This window comes from Lolium perenne, chromosome 5 (assembly GCF_019359855.2).
Source record: "Lolium perenne isolate Kyuss_39 chromosome 5, Kyuss_2.0, whole genome shotgun sequence".
Taxonomy (NCBI): domain Eukaryota; kingdom Viridiplantae; phylum Streptophyta; class Magnoliopsida; order Poales; family Poaceae; genus Lolium; species Lolium perenne.
This window is the reverse complement of record NC_067248.2, coordinates 107,709,161-107,720,677: the sequence shown is the minus strand read 5'-3', so window position 1 is coordinate 107,720,677 and position 11,517 is coordinate 107,709,161. Positions and strand designations below refer to the sequence as shown.

Genomic DNA, 11,517 nt, shown 5'->3' with positions numbered 1-11,517 from the left:
TTTTGCAACTTCCATGTGTTGTATACTTGTATCCTGAATCCCACCAAACATGTTCACATGCCACCTCTAGGTCTCCTTAATGCATCATATATATGTTTCAAGATGCACGTCATCCTTTCTTGTTCTTCATTCTATTCCATTTGCATATCATCATATATGGGACTTCTGTAGACTGAAATATCGTTTATGTGTGCTAGGAATCATAACTTCAAGTAAGAATTTCGCAGGAACCACCAATGAGAGGAAGACCATTCAACAGGCACCTGAATCGGTGATAGAACAGCGGCAACCAAAAAAGAAACCTGCTTCTGCTACTAGACAGTCTCAGCGATTCATGGCACCAGTTGAAGAAAATAACGAAAATTCTAAGAGTACTGAAATAAAAAAACGTGGTGAACACCCCAAGCGGTTGAATCAGCAATCAACCACACCAATCCAATCCTAACCAATGACAATCGCAAATAGTAACCAGCTTTCCACGGCAACTTCTCAGCCACAATTGGCAGCAGAATCCGATTTCCAAAGAACTTCTCAACAACAATTGGCGCAGAACAAGTTTCCACGGCAACTTCTCAGCCACAATTGGGATCAGCGATAGCTGTGGTAGGAAATACTGCCCAAGGACACACTGTACCAGTCCCAGTGACACAACCACAATGGCCAAACAACTTTGCTAGCACAACATCAACAAAGCTGTTGATGATCTCCCCTTGACCCATATTAGTCACCATAGACAACTCCCCTGAGGATGAGCCCCACACCGAAGAAGGTACATTTTCCAATGCTTATAGTTTCATTCTCCGTTATAAAGTTATACTTTATAGAGATATATATATAATGCTTATAGTTTCATTCTCCGTTATACCTACCTTGATAGCTTGATGTAATGCTTAACTTTGTAGTTGCACCACGATCAAGAAAAACGAGGGGCCCAACAGTAGGGAAAATGTTCGTAGCTAAGCTTGCTGGGATGGAATCAAGATTTCGCCTTTCATCTATCGTAGGTGGCAGTAAGGCCACTGGACCCTAAGAATCTTGTAAATTAGCATCGGATGTAGGAATTTTCGTCAGAATGAAATTCCTATCTTCCCAACATGGAAAGAGCACGTAGACACCTCTGCGCATTTTGAAAAATTAGTGCACAGGTTACACGTAAGTCATCTTTCTCTTGGTAATGTTACTCATACTAGTATACCACATTGGCACGTCCCGTTCCTTCTAGCTTGTTGTTGGATCTATGTATATCACACCAACGGTTTATATTGTTGTGAACAGTTAAGGTTCGAGTTCGATGAGGACCAAGAGGAAGTAAAGCATGTTCTCAACGAGTCTATTCTCGATCGTCTGCACAAGCGATATTTGGCAGCTAAAGAAGAAATACTTCACCGAAAGATTACTGGGAGTGTTCCAACTATATCTCCTTTTAAGCAAATGACTGACAAACAGTGGGGAGATCTTGTGAAGCACTGGTCTGATCCAAAGAATATGGTATGATTTGTAAGACTGAGACCAGATCACATCTTGGATTCTTATTTATAGCAGTGTCTCACTAGTCTCCTTTTTGCGAATTTGGCTAAACAGAATCAGAAAACCGCGGTAAACTACTTTTACCTAGCCGTACGGGATCTCGTAACCTTATAGTGCACATTCGGCAAAAAGTAAGGACATGTTGTTTTATATCGCTATTTAGAAATATTTTAGTAAAAGATCATGCAGAGTATATACACCACAGTGCAAACTTATATTATGATCCTCCATTTCAACCACGTTATTCGATTTATAAATGGTAGTACTAAAATGCAGATGTTACATAATGCAAGTAAAAGGGAACCAAACAAAGAGATGACTCTGCCAGAGATTTTTGAAGCATGCCAGAAGAACAAACTTGAAGTGATTGGAGAAGTCGCATAGTGTTCTTGTAAGTCTTCTCAAAGATTGAAATTTTGTGACGACTCACATCCCAACTTATAGGAGTAGTAAAGTACATGTCAATATGATATTATATATGTTTATTAAAATTCATGTGATGTGAATCAGACATGCCAAACTGTAGGAATAAAAGTAGGTCATACACATGATAAATCTACTATCGGCAAGTTTCTCTGTAGTAACTATCATGTTTACACATGTGTACGAACTGAATTTTTTGCAGAAGATATGAAATTAGAGATGGCAAAAACAGTTAAAAACCGTCTGGAAAAAAACGATGAAGAAGGTGTGAAGGAATTTTCTATGGCAATAAAAAAGAAAGGCATTGCCAAAAACACTTTCTTACGGAATGCTGGACTGCTGAAGTGCAAGTCCATGTCCAAGTCAAAGTATTTGCATGCTCAAGTTCTAAAGGAGCAACTCCAAGTAGAACGAGCTGCATCAGCTGCGCTAAGACTAGAAGTCGACAATTTTAGAACGATAGCAGACGAGAAGGAGGCCCTCTTTGGAGCAGGTTAGGAATGCTAGTAAGTAGTAAGAAGAGTATCTGCTAGATAATTGGAGATGAACGGGGACGATGACAGTCATTACCTTTGTCTTGTAAAATGGTTCCTTAGTCTGAGCATATTTCGTAGGTGCATTTATCTGCAATTGCTATGATCTTGGTGGTCGTTTCCTTGTTGTGATGTGGATTTTTTTGAACCGGAACCCTGCTGATTGTTAATATTATAAGTGGATTGCCTAGCCCTTTCCATCAGTTCTGACTTTTGGTTCCGTTGGCTCGTGGATGAAGCTTGACGTGGTATCAGAGCCCATAGTCTCAAGTTCGAGTCATCGCTTTCACAAACCTTCTCTTCTCTTCTCCCGGTCTAGCCTTTTCTGTCAGTTTGGACTTTTTGTTGCGATGTATAAAGTGGATTGCCTAGCCCTTTCCATCGATTCGGACTTTTGGTCGCGTTGGCTAGTGCATTAAAGCTTGACACCGATGATTTTCGTGATCCATTGATTTCCATCTTTCTACATACTGGTCTAGAAGCTTGTCAACTGATCTGGTTCATTCATCGGCTGTATTGAGTGCAATGAACGGAATAGTGGCTTCTCCTTTGTGTTGTGCTTTGCAACACAACAAATTGCTCTCGCTTCGTATTGGTGAGTTGTGAACAGAGATACTTATGTATGCTACCAAATTTCGACTCCATATAATCAATAGCTTAACAACCCTCTAATTCAAAATCTCAACATTATTTCACACACTGAAATATTTTGTACGCGTTTTGAATTGGAGAACATGGGAACCGACTTTGGTTTACGATTATGACTTGATGTGACCCTAGGCCCCTGGATTCCCCGAGCGAAGGTATGTGTAAAAACAAAGAGATTACAAAGTGCTAATTCCCTTTTTTAGTAAGTCCTGGTGGCATTGACACTCCTTTCTTACTTGCTATATTTTTTTGGTGTTTATATATAATAGAGAATTACCAGCTTATTGTCGAACCCGTTAGATTTTGGGCAATAATTGTTACGTGGCTGCTTCTTAATTAAAGTTTATCATGTCATGTAGATGGATTTGTGAAAGATGCAGCGGGTCGTTCTTCAGATCGTCTACATGGGATTCCCATCTACATGTATGTTCACGGTTTCATGGAGTACTTCAGCTCATAGCAGCCACATACGATCCTGCAAGATTTGCATTTTTTTTGACCTTGCAAGATTTGCATTCAATGTATCGCCAAGACGCGTCCGTGAGAACTCTAGAAACATCTTCGCCCGACTCGTTTTGGCGCGCGCGCTGTTCCTTGAGCGAATCCAATGAATTTTGACCGTTCTCTTAAAAAAAGGAGCTTTGACCGTTGGATCAAGCGTTGGAGAAGCATGTTGTGCCAACGGCCAATAATTATGATCGTCGTAACCGATTTTCAACGTGATGATGAATTGATGTGACATTTGGCCGTACTAGTACGGTCTCATATTTTTGTATTACTTGGACTGTAGCCAAATTCGAAATCTCATTCCGTGACAAAACTTCCCGCCCGAAAAATACAAATATTTCACACGCTTCTAACTTCCCATTCTACCCTCGTAAAGATGACAACAATGTCCATGTATAAGTCGGTTGGTGGGGGGTCTACCCGTCATTTTTTTTCGATCACCACCTCCCTAGCTCCGGAAACTCCCCGAAAAAAAATTCATTTCCCTCACTCTCTCCTCTGAGACCACCCACCGGAACTTCCCAAGTCCCTCTCTCTCCCACCTCCACGACCACCGCACTGAACATCCCCGCGGACTTCCCTGGCCTACCCGAGGCCTCGCGATCCTCGTCATCCGGCTGCACTGCCGGAGCCGCTTCATCGACGCCGTCATCAACCGGACCGGATCATCCCCGCCGAACCTCGAAACCATATGCTCATCCGGCGGTCTACCGCGATCGCTTCAGTGCGGCATCGTCCACCCCACCGGAGCCGCCGCCGGATCCGTCGTCCACCACCATCGGATCTTGCTCACCGACACCGCTGTGCATGAACCGGATCTGCTTCACCGGCGCCGTGTATGATCTAAACTCTTCTCTGTCGCTTTTCTATTGCTTGCCTGCAAGTTCTTGTTTAATCTTGGGGAACCTGTTTGTGCTAACGACGCGCGTTACGTTTTTGCAGACGAGATGAGTAACCATGAAGTGTAATGGCCACCGTCTCTCCAACCCCAAGTAGCACATGTAGCGTACTTCATCACCGGATCTATCAACCCCAGGAAGATCTGCTTGTGACTCCCACGTAGTGCTTCTCCTAATGTAAGTCCCTTGTTTTAGCGCCATGTTCGGGTTCGGATGCTTGTTTGTCTGAAGCTCTTTTAGTTCATTCCTAGCTATGACCGTAACACCTTGCTATTTTCTACTTCATTGCTAACTTTAAGCGATTGAACATTTTGGTTTGCATTCCCTGCTCTGTAGATGGAGCCATCATAACTTCTATCTTGCTCGATCGTTGTTACAAAAATTATACCGTAGGTATTATAGTAACATCCTGCTATTATTTAGTTCATGGCCAATTTTAAGTAATTGCACATGTTGGTTCGCATTCCCTGCTCTATAGCTTTTGGCATCGTAACTTCTATATTTGGTTTACATTCCCTGCTCTGTAGATCTAGCCATCATAACTTTATCTTGCTCGATCGTTGTTACAAAAATTATGGCCTGCTACTATGTTGTTTGTGCCAATTTTTTACTCCATGAACATGTTGGCTTGCATTCCCCTGTACTACAGTGATGCCATTGTTTTGTATCTAGTTCATTGTAAGCTAACAAAGTAAGGACTTAGTTTGGCATGCTATCACTCTGCTATCTAGCTTTTGTAGTACAAATAAACTTGTCATACTACTAGATAATAATTTTGCGTGCCATCTTGTTCTTCAAAAGCTGCATTATTGACTTGTTTCTCGACTTGGCATGACGCTCACATATGGAAAGCTTAACATATTGGTTTGCATTCCCTCTTATACAAGTTCACGAGGTGATCCCACTATATTCTCGTATCCTGGTCCATCCTAAGCTCCAAAGCATTAACTATCCTCCATGTGTTGCTCATTACAAGTTTATATCCCGAAACATCTTGATTTGCATCCCCTTCACTATAAGTTCAGGAGTATTATTTAGTTCACGGCCAAAATGAAGTAATTGCACTTGGCACATGTTGGTTCACATTCCCTCCTCTTTAGCTTTTGCCATCGTAACTTCTATTTTTGGTTTACATTCCACTGCTCTGTAGATGTAGCCATCATAACTTCATCTTGCTCATCGTTGTTACAAAATTTATAGCTGCTACTATGTTGTTCATGCCAATTTTGTACTCCCCGAACATGTTGGTTTGCATGGGACTCGACGATAGTAAGTCTCGCTGTTTCATTCTAACATGCTGTTATATTGGCTGTTGGTATGCGGCATGCACTCTTTGTTTGCTTATTGTGCGCATTACAATGATCTTGTTATAACGATTTAAAATGATGAGTTCCAAATTCTTTGCCAAACAATATTGTAGTGTCATTGCCTTTCCATTGTTGTTGTCTTAACTTGTAATGTCTTTGTTTCGGATATAGGTGCTTTATGGACAACTTAAAAGATTGCCGGATCGCTTCATTGTATTGCTAGGTTTAATTACCATTCAATTTCTCTGGGTTACTGTAATATTTTTTCAATGCCTTGCAAATTTGATGTAATATTTAGTTAGTTTTTATAGTTCTTTCGCGCATTTTTCTTTGGTGCTTGTGGTAAGTGAGGCTATCCGACGTAAATCAATGCTGCGTAAATATTCTCGATATCTAAATCACGAATTCCCATCCCTTAAACGGCCCAATTAAACGAAATCACATATGTGCTGCCCGCAAAATCCTAAAGCGCATATTATGCCGCGACATATAAACAAGAACTAAACGGGCTGGCCCACTTACTTCTTGGGCCACCCATTTGATTTACTGTGGACCCCACACACTAATTGGGCGGGCCCACTTGCTTTAAGGTGGACCCCACTGACCAACTCGGGCCGGCCCACTAATTAGTTGGGCCAGCCCATTTGCTTTTTGGTGGACCCACATAATAAATGGGCCGGCCCTTTAAGAGGAAAGTGGGACCCACTGTGTTTTTGGCCGGCCCAATATCTTGTTGGGCCGGCCCACTTGCTATATGGTGGACCCCACATACTAGTTGGGCGAAGCCCTTTAACAGAAAGTGGGACCCACATGTGTTTTTGGCCCGGCCACTATCTTGTTGGGCCGGCCCACTTGCTATATGGTGGTCCCACATACTAAATGGGCCCTTTAATAGGAAAGTGGGACCCACTGTGTTTTTGGCCCGCCCACTATCTTGTTGGGCGCCCCACCCTCGCTATATGGTGGACCCCACATACTAATTGGGCCGCCCTTTACCGGGAAAGTGGGACCCACCGTGTTTTTGGCCCGACCACTATCTTGCCGGGCCACCACTTGCTATATGGTGGACCCCACATACTAAATGGGCCTACCCTTTAACAGAAAGTGGGACCCACTGTGTTTTTGGCCCGCCACTATTTTGTTGGGCCTACCACTTGCTGTATGGTGGACCCCACAAACGAAATGGGCCGACCCTTTAACTGGAAAGTGGGACCCACCTGTGTTTTTGGCCCGGCCCACTAGCTTGTTGGGCCGGCCCACTTGCTATACGGTGGACCCCACACACTAAATGGGCCGGCCCTTTAACAGAAAGTGGGACCCACTGTGTTTTGGCCCGGTCCACTTGCTTCTTGGGCGGCCCGATTCTTTGTAAGGTGGACCCCACATGTTAAATGGGCTGCCCATTTAAGTTTTGACCAGTCAACCTTAGAGGTTAGGCCCGGCCCACGTAACTAATGGACCAACCCGGCTATATAGTTGACCGGTCAAACTATGTCATCTCGGCCCGGCCCGCTAAGACGTGGCGAGCCTCGTGTGGGCCTACCATCTACCACGGGGTTTCGCCGGCTTAACGCCGTTAATCGGGCAGCTAACTGCCGTCGCCACGTGTCGGTTGCATGACGTCGGCGATCCAACGGGCTCCCGAAAACACTTCCGCAACGGTCCGATTTTCCGTGGCGGAAGGGCGCCCAAGCGCGACGGACCGAAAAAATCGTCGTTGGACTTTGCCTGACGCAGTTTCGACAACGGAACCCATATCGTCGGGTTAGGCCCATAGGCGACGAAAAATGCCCCTTAGTTGACGATTTTGGGACGTTGTCTATCAGAACTTTTCTTGTAGTGACGACGGTCAAGATGGAGGCGCGGATGCAAGGGGTCTTATTCTTTGCACGCATTTCCGTGGCGGCGCCGATGCGTAGTCGCGCCGGGCTTCTTCGCCTCTGCCCCCCTGGCGGCCGGTGCGCAGAGGATGGCAGGGGGGAAACCATGTCCTCGTTGTCGGCAGCAAGAATGGCGGCTGGCCGGGCCGACAGGGGACGTGACAAGGGGAGTGAAAGGGGCGGGAACAGCGATCGACCACACTAGGAGGAGGCGTCTCGCGGTTTGTGGGGTTTCTTGGGCGCGAGAGAGGTCGGAGGAGGCCTCCATAGTCGTTGCGGTGGCCAGAGTAACCGAATATGGAAGACCATGTCACAGACGGAACCTCCCACGTAGCAGTTAGCCTCTCCCGCGCACCATTCGACCCGTTTTAGGATTTTTAGGCCGCGGCCTTTGGATTTGCAATATACCAATTGGATGCAAACTTTTTCTCAGTTGCCTAAATTTTTTAGGGGCATGGGGGAGCACTTTTAGCAACGATTTTGGATCAACTTTTTTTAGCCAAATTTCTAAAATTACAGGTTTTAGCAATCAGTGGCAAATATATAAAGGTTGTTGAAGATGTTGTAAATAAGTACTTAAGCAACGCTTGGACTGAAATTCGATGGCACTCAAATGTCGACCCTTTAAATGATCTAACTCCTTTCATTCTATTGATATCTCTTATACGAAAACTCAAAACTGATCCTAGGTGCATATGTATCCGATATGTACAAAACTTCCTTTTAAAAGTAAAAAATTTAGGGAAAAAAATCTCATGGGATATGTTCTATGTGTGCACGTAAATTTTCACATAAAACCAACAATTTTCGTGGCATGTGAAAAAATTGTCTTTTTTCCACAAGACACAAAATATGTCGGTTTTTGCTGAACTTTATGAGCATGTAACATGTCAAGATTTACACGGGACAATTTTTTGTATTTGTTTGACATTTTTAAATATGTTTAAAATGCATTTGAACTAAATGATGCATATGCACGGGGGAGCAGAAACACCTTTTCCTTCTCTCTTATAAAGCAAAACTCACTAATTAGTGATAATCTCTCTCAGTGTGCAAGCTATTCTTTTAGCTCCACTAATAGTTTAAAAAACTGCAAGCTATTCACTTCGTGTCATTCTTTTAGCCAGCCATATCATCCCCCTAATATTTATTAATTGTAGTCTATTATGTAAACTATCTACACCATTCATTCTTTATACTACATTCTGTTGTCTATATCATTATAACTCTTAAACATCAAATAGTATAGTCTATTAAATTTAGCATCTGAACTATTTTAATCAATTAATTTATAATTATATCCTTGTGGTTAAATCCAAGGATGGTCACATTGTAGAACAGCATGATGTTAAAATGTCCATTAGTTAATTACTTAGAGAACGTTCTCTAGATAGCCTCAATCGAACGCCCTTCGTTTTATCCAATCCCTATACGTGGTTCGTCTTCCCTCCAAAAATCCAAGCTCGCCATGGCCATGGCCATGGCCTCTACCTCCTCCTCCTCTCTCGCCAGCCTGAACTACCCCCATTTTCTACCAACCAAGCTCGTCCCCCATTCCAAACCCTTCAAGCTTCCCATACCAGCGAGAGCTCTCGCCGACGCTGACGCCGCCGCGGTCACCCCCGGCACGACCCAGGTGGAGCTCCGGCCGGACTCAAAGAACGCGCCCGCGCTCTCCGCGGAGATATGCCGTCTCGTGCGTGCGGGACGATTCCGCTCCGCGCTCTCTCTCCTTGACCATCTATCCCACCGCGGCGTCCCCGCGAGCCCCTCCGCCTTCACCGCTCTCCTGTCCGCATGCCGCTCCCTGGCACACGCTCGCCAGATCCACGCGCACCTCCGTGTTCACGGCCTTGACTCCAACGAGTTCCTTCTGGCCAGGCTCATCGAGCTCTACCTTTTGGTCGGTGCCGCCGACGACGCCCGCAAGGTACTCGACGGTTTGCCCCGGGCCAGTGCCTTCTCCTGGAACGCACTACTCCACGGGCATGTTCGCCGTGGCCGAGGAGAGGCAGGGAATGCTGTTGCAGGCGAGTTTGCAAAGATGCGCGCTGCTGGGGCCAACGCCAACGAGTACACATACGGGTGCATCCTCAAGTCCATCTCTGGGAGTGCCAGGCCATCGATGGCTATGGCTACTGCCACACACGCAATGCTGGTCAAGAACGCATTTGCAGGTGCGCCAGGTATGCTCATGACTGGTCTCATGGATGTCTACTTCCGGTGCGGGAAGGTAAAGCTGGCAATGATGGTCTTTGAGGAAATGCCAGAGAGGGATGTGGTGGCATGGGGCGCAGCAATTTCTGGGTTCGCACACAAGGGGATGAAGAGGGAGGCGTTGGAGCATTTCCGGTGGATGGTGGACAACGGGATCAAGGTGAACTCAGTGGTGCTCACCTCGATCGTGCCAGTTATTGGCGATTTACGTGCGCGCAACTTGGGTAGGGAGATTCATGGCTTGGTGCTGAAGAAGTTCCCAGACCGTAAAGATGTAGCGAAGGTCCATGCAGGGCTGGTAGACATGTACTGCAAGTGTGGTGATTTGGCCTCTGGGAGACGAGTATTCTATAGCACCAAGAAGAGGAATGCTGTCTCATGGACAGCGTTAATGTCTGGGTATGCATCCAATGGGAGGCCAGATCAGGCTCTGAGGTGCATTGTTTGGATGCAGCAAGAAGGAATCAGGCCAGATCTTGTTGCGGTGGGTACTGTCCTCCCAGTATGCACAAAGTTGCGGGCATTGAGCGAGGGGAAAGAAATCCATGCATATGCTCTGAGGAGGTGGTTCCTGCCAAATGTCCCATTATGCACTTCCCTCATCACCATGTATGGTGCATGCTGTCATTTGGATTACTCTCGCAGGGTGTTTCATGTTATGGACAAGAAAACTGTACGGGCTTGGACTGCATTGGTTGATGCTTACCTAAAGAATGGAGACCCTTCAACTGCTATTCAAGTGTTTAGATCAATGTTGCTGTCCAGCCGTCGGCCTGATGCTGTTGCCATCACCAGGATGTTGAGTGCCTACTCTGATATTGGGGCATTGCAACCTGGCAAGGAAGTTCATGCTCAGGTGTTGAAGTTGCGGATGGAACCTCTCCCGTTAGTTGCTGCGGAACTTATTAACCTGTATGGCAGGTGTGGGGATCTCAAGGGAGCACAGAGGGTGTTCAATCGCATAGAGTCCAAGGGATCCCTGACTTGCACTGCAATAATAGAAGCTTATGCAATCAACCAGCGACACAAGGAGGCACTCGATCTCTTTGCATGGATGTTGTCAAACAAATTTGTCCCAAATAATGTCACCTTCAATGTGGTTCTGAGAATCTGTGATGCAGCAGGATTGCATGATGAAGCTCTTGAAATTTTTGACTCCATGGTGCAAGAGTACAACCTGGAAGCATCTGAAGAGAATTATGACTGCATCATCCGCCTTCTTACGGGTGCTGGCAGGACTTCTGAAGCTCAGCGGTTTGCTGATCTGAAAGGTGCTCTGTTTAGTTTACCAGATCCGATTTAGGACTTTGAAGAGCAGTAATTTGTACATGTGATTTTCTTCCTACCTTCAAATATTTATTGCAAAATTTGTCAAATCCATACTGGTAAGGATTAGTAGCTTAGAACTCGGAGAGAAGGAACATTGTTTGTTACCAACTAGTAGTGCTATAATTGCTTGGTCAACAATTCAGTATTGATTTCAACTGCAGCACATCAAGTTTTGAATACTAAATAATATTATTGCCTTTATTTCCTCAACAACATGACTGTCAGCATGAGAAACTTGGGTTTATGG

General features: G+C 45.1%; 1 protein-coding gene across 1 annotated transcript; it reads left to right on the top strand.

The window, feature by feature from the left end:
• The first annotated feature begins 9,160 nt into the window (after nt 1-9,160).
• LOC127299585 (pentatricopeptide repeat-containing protein At1g71460, chloroplastic) lies at nt 9,161-11,433 on the top strand. Its single transcript, XM_051329565.2, has one exon. It carries the CDS (start codon nt 9,193-9,195, stop codon nt 11,242-11,244), a length of 2,052 nt encoding a protein of 683 aa, XP_051185525.2. The 5' UTR covers nt 9,161-9,192; the 3' UTR covers nt 11,245-11,433.
• The last annotated feature ends 84 nt before the right edge of the window (nt 11,434-11,517 follow it).